The sequence below is a fragment of the Argopecten irradians genome, chromosome 3 (genome assembly GCF_041381155.1).
Source record: "Argopecten irradians isolate NY chromosome 3, Ai_NY, whole genome shotgun sequence".
Taxonomy (NCBI): Eukaryota; Metazoa; Mollusca; class Bivalvia; order Pectinida; family Pectinidae; genus Argopecten; species Argopecten irradians.
In genome coordinates this window covers 69,177,834-69,195,842 of record NC_091136.1, presented here as the reverse complement: position 1 = coordinate 69,195,842, position 18,009 = coordinate 69,177,834, and the positions used below count along the sequence as shown (strand labels likewise).

General features: G+C 42.1%; 1 protein-coding gene across 1 annotated transcript in view; it reads right to left on the bottom strand.

Annotated features, from left to right (window-relative positions):
* Positions 1 to 382: 382 nt before the first annotated feature.
* LOC138319836 (rab3 GTPase-activating protein non-catalytic subunit-like) overlaps positions 383 to 18,009 on the bottom strand; it is a 207,362-nt gene continuing 189,735 nt past the window's right edge. Inside the window, exon 32 of the mRNA XM_069262967.1 lies at positions 383 to 3,490. Within this exon, the coding sequence (XP_069119068.1) occupies positions 3,338 to 3,490 (153 nt within the window). The 3' untranslated portion in view covers positions 383 to 3,337. The remainder of the gene's footprint in view (positions 3,491 to 18,009) is intronic.

Here is an 18,009-nt window from a genome sequence, read left to right as displayed (position 1 = left end):
ACTGGTTCTTTTTCTAGGTTTTGAGAATTGTGTTACTATACGTTTTACCTGTCTTACCTGTTAGTATGGATGGAACTTTGCTATTTATATTTTAATGTAGAAAAAACAGGTGTACAGCAGTCCTCTTTGTCCTCCCTTTATTTTTCATACATTGTCATCATTCTATTTATATTTTTATCAGTTGTTGTTTTTTCTAATTCACATTCCTTCGATAACTTATCATCATGGTATCATTTATTTCTCTTGAATGTTAAATTGACAATAAGTGTTTTTAGGTCATTGTCATTTTTGATATTCCATACCTTGGTCATGATAGACCCAAAATTTGTTGAGTTTGCACTTCCTTCAGCTGTATTGCAATAAAAAAAAACAAACACAGAAGGTGCATCAAGTTTTAGCTTTATTGTGATGATCTGGTGTGAAAATATTGCACATCTGGAACACAACATAACAATTCAGAATTATGTCACTTATATATGAAATCTCATGTTCTTATCAAATATTCGTATAAATATTAAATTCACAGATACACCCCAAGTATAGTTAACAAACTGAGCAAAGTTAAGCAAAATAAACTCCACTACCAATACCAACAGCAGTCCTTCCTAATACTTTTATATTTAAATACTTTTCATCTAAAAACATTTCACCCCAAAGACTCCGTGTAACAGGAGTCCACAATCACTACATGCAATGAGTAAACAATAGAACACCAGTCACAGAAACACTACATGTCACTTCTGTATTATCTGGAGAGTGTTCCTTTATATATAACCACAAAGCACACCTCACAACTGTGATTATAAAATTCCAGAGGGCGAGAAATTTCCCCTTTTGTGCAGTAAGGACAATTTGTGGAAAGTAAACCTACCTAAAATGGTATTCCCTTTATTAACAGTAAAGTCCGTTTTTCCTATCTTAAGTTATCTCCCCTTTATCAACATTGGTTTCCACTTTTTCTTTGGTAACTCATTTGTATATTGGGACAAGACATCAACAGAAAAGGACAATCTGGTTCATAGAGAAAAAACATTGCTTTATATATCGTTCACACATACAAGAGATCCCAGAGGGATCTTGGCGCCCACCAAAGAATGATCTATATCTGACAAAGGAAAGATGGATCTTTTCTCTACTTTTTGAACTTTTTCAAACATACTACATATAAAATTTGAGACAGATCGCTTCTGTACCTTTTGAGAAATAGCGGTAACAAACTTCAACTATCAAAATCCAAGATGACTCCTTGGCGGCCATCTTGTTGATCAATCGGTCCCAAATCACAATATGCACAACTAGGGCCCTAGGGGAACCTACATATGAATTTTGAGACAGATCCCTTCAGTTCTTTCTGAGAAATAGCGATAACAAACTTTGAATATAAAAATCCAAGATGACTGCCTGGCAGCAATTTTGTTGACCGATCAGTCCCAAATCACAATATGCACAACTAGGTCCCTAGGGGAACCTACATATAAAATTTGAGACAGATCCCTTCAGTACTATCTGAGAAATAGCCATAACAAACTTTAACTATCGAAATCCAAGATGGCGGCCTGGCGGCAATCTTGTTCACCGATTGGTCCAAAAATGCAATATGCACAACAAGGGCCCTAGGGGAACCTACATATTAAATTTGAGAAAGATCCCTTCAGCACTTTTTGAGAAATGGGGATATCAAACTTTAACTATCAAAATCCAAGATGGCCGCCTGGCGGCCATCCTGTTTTTCCTATCAGCCTCAAAATCTGTATGGCACAAATAGGGACCAAGGGTAACCTCCATGAGAAGTTTGAACAAAATTCCTTCAGTAGTTCTCAAGAAATATCGATAACAAACTTCAACTGCCAAAATCAAAGATGGCTGCCTGGCGGTCCTCTTGTTTTCCCGATCAGCCGGAAAATCTGTATGGCACAACTAGGGACCAAGGGTACCCTCCATGTGAAGTTTGAACAAAATCCCTTCAGTAGTTCTCAAGAAATATCGATAACAAACTTCAACTGCCAAAATCAAAGATGGCTGCCTGGCGGCCATCTTGTTTTTCCGATCAGCCTCAAAATCAGTATGGCACAACTAGGGACCAAGGGTACCCTCCATGTGAAGTTTGAACAAAATCCCTTCAGTAGTTCTCAAGAAATATCGATAACAAACTTCAACTGCCAAAATCAAAGATGGTTGCCTGGCGGCCATCTTGTTTTTCCGATCAGCCTCAAAATCTGTATGGCACAACTAGGGACCAAGGGTACCCTCCATGTGAAGTTTGAACAAAATCCCTTCAGTAGTTCTCAAGAAATATCGATAACAAACTTCAACTGCCAAAATCAAAGATGGCTGCCTGGCGGCCATCTTGTTTTTCCGATCAGCCTCAAAATCTGTATGGCACAAATATGGACCAAGGGGACCCTCCATGTGAAGTTTGAACAAAATCCCTGCAGCAGTTTTTAAGAAATAGTGATAACAAGCATTGTTTACGGACGGACGACGGACCACGGACGCAGGGCGATTTGAATAGCCCACCATCTGATGATGGTGGGCTAAAAATATGTAAATTCAAATCAAAGAACAAAAAAAATTGACTGAGTTAATCTCAGTGATGACAGTTACCACCCACAGCTCCCTGAGGGGTGGGGACCATACAATACACAATTTAGATTGGCCTTATGCCTTAGAAGGTTTGTGCAAAATATCATTGAAATTGCTTCAGCAGTTTCGGAGAAGAAGTCGAAAATGTAAACTGTTTACAGACTTACGACGAAAGATGACGGACAAAAGGCGATTAGAATAAGTCATTTGAGACTTCGTCTCAGGTGAGCTAAATATTCATATGTAGAAAATAGTCTCTACTTTATCAAAATGTAAAGAACTTTTTTAATTACGATAAATTGAATTCCAACTACGTGCAAAACACAAAGACAATAAAAATACATTATTTACCATGGCAAATCAGTTTTATCACCAAAAACATACGCCGACTTAGGTATATAAAGGCTAAACACATGATTCCTTTGAACAAAGTAAAGTAACAAAGAGTAAAACGCACCACTAGTGATCTTTCTGCTCCCATAATAAATAATACACCTGTAGATTAAGAAAGCTGATTTTTTTCAGCCTAGTATATGAAGTGAATTTATAATATCTTCTCCACTTCCTATTTTTATATAGACAGCATTAATCATTAACACTTCTAACATGTTTTGATCAAAACTGAAATATTCTAACTAGATGGAAATATTTTTGCATCCAAATTTAATTTTCATATGACGAATTACAATATGTTTATAAACTGCTGAGTGTGTAAATCACAGGAGGTCATACAAGGTCACGGCTCACACCAATGCTATGATATTGAAGACATGCTTTGTACTAAGTCCACTAAAGAGATGGCTAGTTCATACTCGGGGTAACCTTCCGGCAGGTTGTTGGCCACATGCTGCACTAACAAAGCAATGTCCCCGACTGGTACATTAGGCTGACGTAGATGCCCTTTGTCCTGGAAAATAATAACTCTTAATATCATACACTAATATAACTCATCGTCACAATCTATACCCGGACCCTAACTCTCAATATCATACACTAATATAACTCAACATTACAATCTATACAGGGACCCTAACTCTCAATATCATACACTAATATAACTCAACATTACAATCTATACAGGGACCCTAACTCTCAATATCATACACTAATAAAACTCAATGTCACAATCTATACAGGGAACACTAACTTTCAATATCATACACTAATATAACTCAATGTCACAATCTATACAGGGAACCCTAACTCTCAATATCATTACTTATATAACTCAATGTCACAATCTATACCGGGAACACTAACTTTCAATATCATACACTAATATAACTCAATGTCACAATCTATACAGGGAACCCTAACTCTCAATATCATTACTTATATAACTCAATGTCACAATCTATACAGGGAACACTAACTTTCAATATCATACACTAATATAACTCAATGTTACAATCTATACAGGGACCCTAACTCTCAATATCATACACTAATATAACTCAATGTCACAATCTATACAGGAACCTTAACTCTCAATATCATACACTAATATAACTCAATGTCACAATCTATACAGGAACCTTAACTCTCAATATCATACACTAATAAAACTCAACATTACAATCTATACACTAATTTAACTCAATGTTACAATCTATACAGGGACCCTAACTCTCAATATCATACACTAATAAAACTCAACATTACAATCTATACAGGGACCCTAACTCTCAATATCATTACTTATATAACTCGATGTCACAATCTATACAGGGACCCTAACTCTCAATATCATACACTAATATAACTCAATGTTACAATCTATACAGGGACCCTAACTCTCAACATCATACACTAATATAACTCAATGTCACAATCTATACAGGGAACTCTAACTTTAAATATCATACACTAATATAACTCAACATTACAATCTATACAGGGACCCTAACTCTCAATATCATACACTAATATAACTCAATGTTACAATCTATACAGGGACCCTAACTCTCAATATCATACACTGATATAACTCAATGTTACAATCTATGCAGGAACCCTAACTCTCAATATCATACACTAATATAACTTAATGTCACAATCTATACAGGGAACCCAAACTCTCAATATCATACACTAATATAACTCAATGTCACAATCTATACAGGGAACCCTAGCTCTCAATATCATACACTAATATAACTCAATATTACAATCTATACAGGGACCCTAACTCTCAATATCATACACTAATATAACTCAATGTCACAATCTATATACAGGAAACACTAACTCTCAATATCATTACTAATATAACTCAATGTCACAATCTTTAGGGATAATAAAATAAAGGGAACCCTTACTCTCAATATCATACACTAATATAACTCAATGTCACAATCTATACAGGGAACCCTTACTCTCAATATCATACACTAATAAAACTCAATGTCACAATCTATACAGGGACCCTAACTCTCAATATCATACACTAATATAACTCATCGTCACAATCTTTACCCGGACCCTAACTCTCAATATCATACACTAATTTAACTCAATGTCACAATCTATACAGGGAACCCTAACTCTCAATATCATTACTTATATAACTCAATGTCACAATCTATACAGGAACCCTAACTCTCAATATCATACACTAATATAACTCAATGTCATAATCTATACAGGGAACCCTAACTCTCAATATCATTACTTATATAACTCAATGTCACAATCTATACCGGGAACCCTAACTCTCAATATCATACACTAATATAACTCAATGTCACAATCTATACAGGGAACACTAATTTTCAATATCATACACTAATATAACTCAATGTCACAATCTATACAGGGACCCTAACTCTCAATATCATACACTAATATAACTCAACATTACAATCTATACAGGGACCCTAACTCTCAATATCATTACTTATATAAATCAATGTCACAATCTATACAGGAACCTTAACTCTCAATATCATAACTTATATAACTCAATGTCACAATCTATACAGGAACCTTGACTCTCAATATCATACACTAATATAACTCAATGTCACAATCTATACAGGGACCCTAACTCTCAATATCATACACTAATATAACTCAATGTCACAATCTATACAGGGACCCTAACTCTCAATATCAAACACTAATATAACTCAATGTCACAATTTATACAGGGACCCTAACTCTCAATATCATACACTAATATAACTCAATGTCACAACCTATACAGGGAACCCTAACTTTCAATATCATACACTAATATAACTCAATGTCACAATCTATACAGGGAACCCTAACTCTCAATATCATTACTTATATAACTCAATGTCACAATCTATACAGGAACCTTAACTCTCAATATCATACACTAATATAACTCAATGTCACAATCTATACAGGGAACCCTAACTCTCAATATCATACACTATTATAACTCAACATTACAATCTATCAGGGAACCGTAACTCTCAATATCATTACTTATATAACTCAATGTCACAATCTATACAGGAACCTTAACTCTCAATATCATACATAAATAAAACACAACATTACAATCTATACAGGAACCTTAACTCTCAATATCATACACTAATATAACTCAATGTCACAATCTATACAGGGACCCTAACTCTCAATATCATACACTAATATAACTCAATGTTACAATCTATACAGGGACCCTAACTCTCAATATCATACACTAATAAAACTCAACATTACAATCTATACAGGGACCCTAACTCTCAATATAATTACTTATATAACTCAATGTCACAATCTATACAGGGACCCTAACTCTCAATATCATACACTAATAAAACTCAACGTTACAATCTATACAGGAACCTTAACTCTCAATATCATACACTAATATAACTCAATGTCACAATCTATACAGGGACCCTAACTCTCAATATCATACACTAATATAACTCAATGTTACAATCTATACAGGGACCCTAACTCTCAATATCATACACTAATAAAACTCAACATTACAATCTATACAGGGACCCTAACTCTCAATATAATTACTTATATAACTCAATGTCACAATCTATACAGGGACCCTAACTCTCAATATCATACACTAATATAACTCAATGTTACAATCTATACAGGGACCCTAACTCTCAACATCATACACTAATATAACTCAATGTCACAATCTATACGGGGAATCCTAACTCTCAATATCATACACTAATATAACTCAACATTACAATCTATACAGGGACCCTAACTCTCCACATCATACACTAATATAACTCAATATCACAATCTATACAGGGAACTCTAACTTTCAATATCATACACTAATATAACTCAACATTACAATCTATACAGGGACCCTAACTCTCAATATCATACACTAATATAACTCAATGTTACAATCTATACCGGGACCCTAACTCTCAATATCATACACTGATATAACTCAATGTCACAATCTATACAGGGAACTCTAACTCTCAATATCATACACTAATATAACTCAACTTTACAATCTATACAGGGACCCTATCTCTCAATATAATTACTTATATAACTCAATGTCACAATCTATACAGGGACCCTAACTCTCAATATCATACACTAATATAACTCAATGTTACAATCTATACAGGGACCCTAACTCTCAACATCATACACTAATATAACTCAATGTCACAATCTATACGGGGAATCCTAACTCTCAATATCATACACTAATATAACTCAACATTACAATCTATACAGGGACCCTTACTCTCAATATCATACACTAATATAACTCAATGTCACAATCTATACAGGGAACACTAACTCTCAATATCATACACTAATATAGATCAATGTCACAATCTATACCGGGACCTTAACTCTCAATATCATACACTAATATAACTCAATGTCACAATCTATACAGGACGTACCAAGGACTTTAGCCAAGTCGATAGTGCTGAACCTTATAATTACGTACCAGGGACTTTAGCCAGATGGACAGTGCTGGATCTTATAATTACGTATCAGGGACAGTCAGGTGGACAGTGCTAGACCATATAATTACGTACCAGGGACTTTAGCCAGGGACTCTAGCCAGGTGGACAGTGCTGGACCTTATAATTACATACCAGGGACTTTAGCAAGGTGGACGGTGCTGAACCTTATAAATACGTACCAGGAACTTTAGCCAGGTGGACGGTGCTGGACCTTATAATTACGCACCAGGGACTTTAGCCAGGTGGACAGTGCTGGACTTATAATTACGTACCAGGGTCTTTAGCCAGGTAGACAGTGCTAGACCTTATAATTAGATACCAGGGACTTTAGCCAGGTGGACAGTGCTGGACCTTATAATTACGTACCAGGGACTTTAGCCAGGTGGACAGTTCTGGACCTCATAATCACGTACCAAGGACTCTAGCCAGGTGGACAGTGCTGGACCTCATAATTAGATACCAGGGACTTTAGCCAGGTGGACAGTGCTGGACCTTATAATAAGGTACCAAGGACTTTAGCCAGGTGGACAGTGCTGGACCTTATAATTATGACCAGGGACTTTAGCCAGGTGGAAAGTGCTGGACCTTATAATTAGGTACCATGGACTTTAGCCAGGTGGACAGTGCTGGACCTTATAATTACGTACCAGGGACTTTAGCCAGGTGGACAGTGCTGGACCTCATAATTACGTACCAAGGACTTTAGCCAGGTGGACAGTGCTGGACCTTATAATTAGGTACCAAGGACTTTAGTCAGGTGGACAGTGCTGGACCTTATAATTATGTACATGGGTCTTTAGCCAGGTGGACAGTGCTAAACATTATAATTACATACCAGGGACAGTCAGGTGGACAGTGCTGGACCTTATAATTACGTACCAGGGACTTAAGCCAGGTGGAAGGTGCTGGACCTTATAATTACGTACCAAGGACTTTAGCCAGGTGGACAGTGCTGGACCTCATAATTACGTACCAGGGACTTTAGCCAGGTGGACAGTGCTGGACCTTATAATAAGGTACCAAGGACTTTAGCCAGGTGGACAGTGCTGGACCTTACAATTACGTACCAGGGACTTTAGCCAGGTGGAAAGTGCTGGACCTTATAATTACGTACCAGGGACATTAGCCAGGTGGACAGTGCTGGACCTTATAATTACGTACCAGGAACTTAAGCCAGGTGGACAGTGCTGGACCTTATAATTACGTACCAGGGACTTTAGCCAGGTGGACAGTGCTGGACCTCATAATTACGTACCAAGGACTTTAGCCAGGTGGACAGTGCTGGACCTTATAATTAGGTACCAAGGACTTTAGTCAGGTGGACAGTGCTGGACCTTATAATTACGTACCAGGGACTTTAGCCAGGTGGAAAGTGCTGGACCTTATAATTACGTACCATGGACTTTAGCCAGGTGGACAGTGCTGGACCTTATAATTACGTACCAGGAACTTTAGCCAGGTGGACAGTGCTGGACCTTATAATTACATACCAGGGACTTTAGCCAGGTGGACAGTGCTGGACCTCATAATTATGTACCAAGGACTTTAGCCAGGTGGACAGTGCTGGACCTTATAATTAGGTACCAAGGACTTTAGTCAGGTGGACAGTGCTGGACCTTATAATTATGTACAAGGGTCTTTAGCCAGGTGGACAGTGCTGGACCTTATAATTATGTACCAGGGACTTTAGCCAGTTGGACAGTGCTGGACATTAAATTACGTACCAGGTACTTTAGCCAGGTGGACAGTGCTGGACCTTATAATTACGTACCAAGGACTTTAGCCAGGTGGACAGTGCTGGACCTCATAATTACGTACCAGGGACTTAAGCCAGGTGGACAGTGCTGGACCTCAGAATTACGTACCAAGGACTTTAGCCAGGTGGACAGTGCTGGACCTTATAATTACGTACCAGGGACTTTAGCCAGGTGGACAGTGCTGGACCTTATAATTACGTACCAGGGACTTTAGCCAGGTGGACAGTGCTGGACCTTATAATTACGTACCAGGGACTTTAGCCAGGTGGACAGTGCTGGACCTTATAATTACGTACCAGGGACTTTAGCCAGGTGGACAGTGCTGGACCTTATAATTACGTACCAGGGACTTTAGCCAGGTGGACAGTGCTGGACCTTATAATTACGTACCAGGGACTTTAGCCAGGTGGACAGTGCTGGACCTTATAATTACGTACCAGGGACTTTAGCCAGGTGGACAGTGCTGGACCTTATAATTACGTACCAGGGACTTTAGCCAGGTGGACAGTGCTGGACCTTATAATTACGTACCAAGGACTTTAGCCAGGTGGACAGTGCTGGACCTTATAATTACGTACCAGGGACTTTAGCCAGGTGGACAGTGCTGGACCTTATAATTATGTACCAAGGACTTTAGCCAGGTGGACAGTGCTGGACCTTATAATTACGTACCAGGGACTTTAGCCAGGTGGACAGTGCTGGACCTTATAATTACTTACCAAGGACTTTAGCCAGGTGGACAGTGCTGGACCTTATAATTAGGTACCAGGGACTTTAGCCAGGTGGACAGTGCTGGACCTTATAATTACGTACCAAGGACTTTAGCCAGGTGGACAGTGCTGGACCTTATAATTACGTACCAGGGACTTTAGCCAGGTGGACAGTGCTGGACCTTATAATTACGTACCAGGGACTTTAGCCAGGTGGACAGTGCTGGACCTTATAATTACGTACCAGGGACTTTAGCCAGGTGGACAGTGCTGGACCTTATAATTACATACCAGGGACTTTAGCCAGGTGGACAGTGCTGGACCTTATAATTACGTACCAGGGACTTTAGCCAGGTGGACAGTGCTGGACCTTATAATTACGTACCAGGGACTTTAGCCAGGTGGACAGTGCTGGACCTTATAATTACGTACCAGGGACTTTAGCCAGGTGGACAGTGCTGGACCTTATAATTACGTACCAGGGACTTTAGCCAGATGGACAGTGCTGGACCTTATAATTACGTACCAAGGACTTTAGCCAGGTGGACAGTGCTGGACCTTATAATTACGTACCAGGGACTTTAGCCAGGTGGACAGTGCTGGACCTTATAATTACGTACCAGGGACTTTAGCCAGGTGGACAGTGCTGGACCTTATAATTACGTACCAAGGACTTTAGCCAGGTGGACAGTGCTGGACCTTATAATTACGTACCAAGACTTTAGCCAGGTGGACAGTGCTGGACCTTATAATTACGTACCAGGGACTTTAGCCAGGTGGACAGTGCTGGACCTTATAATTACGTACCAATGGACTTTAGCCAGGTGGACAGTGCTGGACCTTATAATTACGTACCAGGGACTTTAGCCAGGTGGACAGTGCTGGACCTTATAATTACGTACCAGGGACTTTAGCCAGGTGGACAGTGCTGGACCTTATAATTACGTACCAGGGACTTTAGCCAGGTGGACAGTGCTGGACCTTATAATTACGTACCAGGGACTTTAGCCAGGTGGACAGTGCTGGACCTTATAATTACTACCAGGGACTTTAGCCAGGTGGACAGTGCTGGACCTTATAATTACGTACCAGGGACTTTAGCCAGGTGGACAGTGCTGGACCTTATAATTACGTACCAGGGACTTTAGCCAGGTGGACAGTGCTGGACCTTATAATTACGTACCAGGGACTTTAGCCAGGTGGACAGTGCTGGACCTTATAATTACGTACCAGGGACTTTAGCCAGGTGGACAGTGCTGGACCTTATAATTACGTACCAATGACTTTAGCCAGGTGGACAGTGCTGGACCTTATAATTACGTACCAGGGACTTTAGCCAGGTGGAAAGGACCTTATAATTACGTACCAGAGACTTTAGCCAGGTGGAAAGTGCTGGACCTTATAATTACGTACCAAGGACTTTAGCCAGGTGGACAGTGCTGGACCTTATAATTACGTACCAGGGACTTTAGCCAGGTGGACAGTGCTGGACCTTATAATTACGTACCAGGGACTTTAGCCAGGTGGACAGTGCTGGACCTTATAATTACGTACCAGGGACTTTAGCCAGGTGGACAGTGCTGGACCTCATAATTACGTACCAAGGACTTTAGCCAGGTGGACAGTGCTGGACCTTATAATTACGTACCAAGGACTTTAGCCAGGTGGACAGTGCTGGACCTTATAATTACGTACCAGGGACTTTAGCCAGGTGGACAGTGCTGGACCTTATAATTACGTACCAAGGACTTTAGCCAGGTGGACAGTGCTGGACCTTATAATTACGTACCAGGGACTTTAGCCAGGTGGACAGTGCTGGACCTCATAATTACGTACCAAGGACTTTAGCCAGGTGGACAGTGCTGGACCTAGAATTACATACCAAGGACTTTAGCCAGGTGGACAGTGCTGGACCTTATAATTACGTACCAGAGACTTTAGCCAGGTGGAAAGTGCTGGACCTTATAATTACGTACCAAGGACTTTAGCCAGGTGGACAGTGCTGGACCTTATAATTACGTACCAGGGACTTTAGCCAGGTGGACAGTGCTGGACCTCATAATTATGTACCAGGGACTTTAGCGAGGTGGACAGTGCTGGACCTCATAATTACGTACCAAGGACTTTAGCCAGGTGGACAGTGCTGGACCTAATAATTACGTACCAGGGACTTTAGCCAGGTGGACAGTGCTGGACCTCATAATTACGTACCAATGACTTTAGCCAGGTGGACAGTGCTGGACCTTATAATTACGTACCATGGACTTTAGCCAGGTGGACAGTGCTGGACCTTATAATTACGTACCAAGGACTTTAGCCAGGTGGACAGTGCTGGACCTCATAATTACGTACCATGGACTTTAGCCAGGTGGACAGTGCTGGACCTAATAATTACGTACTATGGACTTTAGCCAGGTGGACAGTGCTGGACCTCATAATTACGTACCAGGGACTTTAGCCAGGTGGACAGTGCTGGACCTCATAATTACGTACCAGGGACTTTAGCCAGGTGGACAGTGCTGGACCTCAATAATTAACATACCAATGGGACTTTAGCCAGGTGGACAGTGCTGGACCTCATAATTACGTACCAAGGACTTTAGCCAGGTGGACAGTGCTGGACCTTATAATTACGTACCAGGGACTTTAGCCAGGTGGACAGTGCTGGACCTTATAATTACGTACCAGGGACTTTAGCCAGGTGGACAGTGCTGGACCTTATAATTACGTACCAAGGACTTTAGCCAGGTGGACAGTGCTGGACCTTATAATTACGTACCAGGGACTTTAGCCAGGTGGACAGTGCTGGACCTCATAATTACGTACCAAGGACTTTAGCCAGGTGGACAGTGCTGGACCTTATAATTACGTACCATGGACTTTAGCCAGGTGGACAGTGCTGGACCTCATAATTACGTACCAATGGACTTTAGCCAGGTGGACAGTGCTGGACCTTATAATTACGTACCAGGGACTTTAGCCAGGTGGACAGTGCTGGACCTTATAATTACGTACCAGGGACTTTAGCCAGGTGGACAGTGCTGGACCTTATAATTACGTACCAGGGACTTTAGCCAGGTGGACAGTGCTGGACTTATATTAGTACAAGGACTTTAGCCAGGGACAGTGCTGGACCTTATAATTACGTACCAGGGACTTTAGCCAGGTGGACAGTGCTGGACCTTATAATTACGTACCAGGGACTTTAGCCAGGTGGACAGTGCTGGACCTTATAATTACGTACCAAGGACTTTAGCCAGGTGGACAGTGCTGGACCTTATGATTAGGTACCAGGGACTTTAGCCAGGTGGACAGTGTTGGACCTTATGATTAGGTACCAATGACTTTAGCCAGAAGGACAGTGCTGGACCTTATAATTACATACCAAGGACTTTAGCCAGGTGGACAGTGCTTGACCTTATGATTAGGTACCAGGGACTTTAGCCAGGTGGACAGTGCTGGACCTTATGATTAGGTACCAATGACTTTAGCCAGGTGGACAGTGCTGGAACTTATGATTAGGTACCAAGGACTTTAGCCAGGTGGACAGTGCTTGAACTTATAATTATGTACCAGGGACTTTAGCCAGGTAGACAGTGCTGGACCTTATAATTACGTACCAGGGACTTTAGCCAGGTGGACAGTGCTGGACCTTATCATTACATACCAGGGACAGTCAGGTGGACAGTGGTGGACCTTATAATTACATACCAGGGACTTTAGCCAGGTGGACAGTACTGGACCTTATAATTACGTATCAGGGACAGTCAGGTGGACAGTGGTGGACCTTATCATTACATACCAGGGACTTTAGCCAGGTGGACAGTGCTGGACCTTATCATTACATACCAGGGACAGTCAGGTGGACAGTGGTGGACCTTATCATTACATACCAGGGACTTTAGCCAGGTGGACAGTGCTGGACCTTATAATTACGTATCAGGGACAGTCAGGTGGACAATGCTGGACCTTATAATTACATACCAGGGACTTTAGCCAGATGGACAGTGCTGGATCTTATAATTACGTACCAGGGACTTTAGCCAGGTGGACAGTGCTGGACCTTATAATTACGTACCAATGACTTTAGCCAGGTGGACAGTGCTGGACCTTATAATTACGTACCAGGGACTTTAGCCAGGTGGACAGTACTGAACCTCATAATTACGTACCAATGACTTTATCCAGGTGGAAAGTGCTGGACCTTATAATTACGTACCAATGACTTTAGCCAGGTGGACAGTGCTGGACCTTATAATTACGTACCAGGGACTTTAGCCAGGTGGACAGTGCTGGACCTTATAATTACGTACCAATGACTTTAGCCAGGTGGACAGTGCTGGACCTTATAATTACGTACCAGGGACTTTAGCCAGGTGGACAGTGCTGGACCTCATAATTACGTACCAAGGACTTTAGCCAGGTGGACAGTGCTGGACCTTATAATTACGGTACCAAGGACTTTAGTCAGGTGGACAGTGCTGGACCTTATAATTACGTACAAGGGTCTTTAGCCAGGTGGACAGTGCTGGACATTATAATTACGTACCAGGTACTTTAGCCAGGTGGACAGTGCTGGACCTTATAATTACGTACCAAGGACTTTAGCCAGGTGGACAGTGCTGGACCTTATAATTACGTACCAGGGACTTTAGCCAGGTGGACAGTGCTGGACCTCATAATTACGTACCAAGGACTTTAGCCAGGTGGACAGTGCTGGACCTTATAATTACGTACCAGGGACTTTAGCCAGGTGGACAGTGCTGGACCTTATAATTACGTACCAATGACTTTAGCCAGGTGGAAAGTGCTGGACCTTATAATTACGTACCAGGGACTTTAGCCAGGTGGACAGTGCTGGACCTCATAATTACGTACCAAGGACTTTAGCCAGGTGGACAGTGCTGGACCTCATAATTATGTACCAGGGACTTTAGCGAGGTGGACAGTGCTGGACCTCATAATTACGTACCAGGGACTTTAGCCAGGTGGACAGTGCTGGACCTCATAATTACATACCAGGGATTTTAGCCAGGTGGACAGTGCTGGACCTCATAATTATGTACCAATGACTTTAGCCAGGTGGACAGTGCTGGACCTTATAATTACGTACCATGGACTTTAGCCAGGTGGACAGTGCTGGACCTTATAATTACGTACCAATGACTTTAGCCAGGTGGACAGTGCTGGGCCTCATAATTACGTACCATGGACTTTAGCCAGGTGGACAGTGCTGGACCTAATAATTACGTACCATGGACTTTAGCCAGGTGGACAGTGCTGGACCTCATAATTACGTACCAAGGACTTTAGCCAGGTGGACAGTGCTGGACCTTATAATTACGTACCAGGGACTTTAGCCAGGTGGACAGTGCTGGACCTTATAATTACGTACCAATGGGACTTTAGCCAGGTGGACAGTGCTGGACCTCATAATTACATACAATGGGACTTTAGCCAGGTGGACAGTGCTGAACCTCATAATTACGTACCAAGGACTTTAGTCAGGTGGACAGTGCTGGACCTTATAATTACGTACCAGGGACTTTAGCCAGGTGGACAGTGCTGGACCTTATAATTACGTACCAGGGACTTTAGCCAGGTGGACAGTGCTGGACCTTATAATTACGTACCAGGGACTTTAGCCAGGTGGACAGTGCTGGACCTTATAATTACGTACCGGGACTTTAGCCAGGTGGACAGTGCTGACCTCATAATTACGTACCAAGGACTTTAGTCAGGTGGACAGTGCTGGACCTTATAATTACGTACCAGGGACTTTAGCCAGGTGGACAGTGCTGGACCTCATAATTACGTACCAATGACTTTAGCCAGGTGGACAGTGCTGGACCTTATAATTACGTACCATGGACTTTAGCCAGGTGGACAGTGCTGGACCTTATAATTACGTACCATGGACTTTAGCCAGGTGGACAGTGCTGGACCTCATAATTAACGTACCAGGGACTTTAGCCAGGTGGACAGTGCTGGACCTCATATAATTACGTACCAGGGACTTTAGCCAGGTGGACAGTGCTGGACCTCATAATTACGTACCAGGGACTTTAGCCAGGTGGACAGTGCTGGACCTCATAATTACGTACCAGGGACTTTAGCCAGGTGGACAGTGCTGGACCTCATAATTACGTACCAGGGACTTTAGCCAGGTGGACAGTGCTGGACCTTATAATTACGTACCAGGGACTTTAGCCAGGTGGACAGTGCTGGACCTTATAATTACGTACCAGGGACTTTAGCCAGGTGGACAGTGCTGGACCTCATAATTACGTACCAAGGACTTTAGCCAGGTGGACAGTGCTGGACCTTATAATTACGTACCAGGGACTTTAGCCAGGTGGACAGTGCTGGACCTCATAATTACGTACCATGGACTTTAGCCAGGTGGACAGTGCTGGACCTTATAATTACGTACCAGGACTTTAGCCAGATGGACAGTGCTGGACCTTATAATTACGTACCAGGGGACTTTAGCCAGGTGGACAGTGCTGGACCTTATAATTACGTACCAAGGACTTTAGCCAGGTGGACAGTGCTGGACCTTATAATTACGTACCAGGGACTTTAGCCAGGTGGACAGTGCTGGACCTTATAATTACGTACCAGGGACTTTAGCCAGGTGGACAGTGCTGGACCTTATAATTACGTACCAAGGACTTTAGCCAGGTGGACAGTGCTGGACCTTATAATTACGTACCAGGGACTTTAGCCAGGTGGACAGTGCTGGACCTTATAATTACGTACCAAGGACTTTAGCCAGGTGGACAGTGCTGGACCTTATAATTACGTACCAATGACTTTAGCCAGAAGGACAGTGCTGGACCTTATAATTACATACCAAGGACTTTAGCCAGGTGGACAGTGCTGGACCTTATAATTACGTACCAGGACTTTAGCCAGGTGGACAGTGTGGACCTTATGATTAGGTACCAATGGACTTTAGCCAGGTGGACAGTGCTGGACCTTATAATTACGTACCAATGACTTTAGCCAGGTGGACAGTGCTGGACCTTATAATTACGTACCAAGGACTTTAGCCAGGTGGACAGTGTTGGACCTTATGATTAGGTACCAATGACTTTAGCCAGAAGGACAGTGCTGGACCTTATAATTACATACCAAGGACTTTAGCCAGGTGGACAGTGCTGGACCTTATGATTAGGTACCAGGGACTTTAGCCAGGTGGACAGTGCTGGACCTTATGATTAGGTACCAATGACTTTAGCCAGGTGGACAGTGCTGGAACTTATGATTAGGTACCAAGGACTTTAGCCAGGTGGACAGTGCTTGAACTTATAATTATGTACCAGGGACTTTAGCCAGGTAGACAGTGCTGGACCTTATAATTACGTACCAGGGACTTTAGCCAGGTGGACAGTGCTGGACCTTATCATTACATACCAGGGACAGTCAGGTGGACAGTGGTGGACCTTATAATTACATACCAGGGACTTTAGCCAGGTGGACAGTACTGGACCTTATAATTACGTATCAGGGACAGTCAGGTGGACAGTGGTGGACCTTATCATTACATACCAGGGACTTTAGCCAGGTGGACAGTGCTGGACCTTATCATTACATACCAGGGACAGTCAGGTGGACAGTGGTGGACCTTATCATTACATACCAGGGACTTTAGCCAGGTGGACAGTGCTGGACCTTATAATTACGTATCAGGGACAGTCAGGTGGACAATGCTGGACCTTATAATTACATACCAGGGACTTTAGCCAGATGGACAGTGCTGGATCTTATAATTAGGTACCAGGGACTTTAGCCAGGTGGACAGTGCTGGACCTTATAATTACGTACCAATGACTTTAGCCAGGTGGACAGTGCTGGACCTTATAATTACGTACCAGGGACTTTAGCCAGGTGGACAGTACTGAACCTCATAATTACGTACCAATGACTTTAGCCAGGTGGAAAGTGCTGGACCTTATAATTACGTACCAATGACTTTAGCCAGGTGGACAGTGC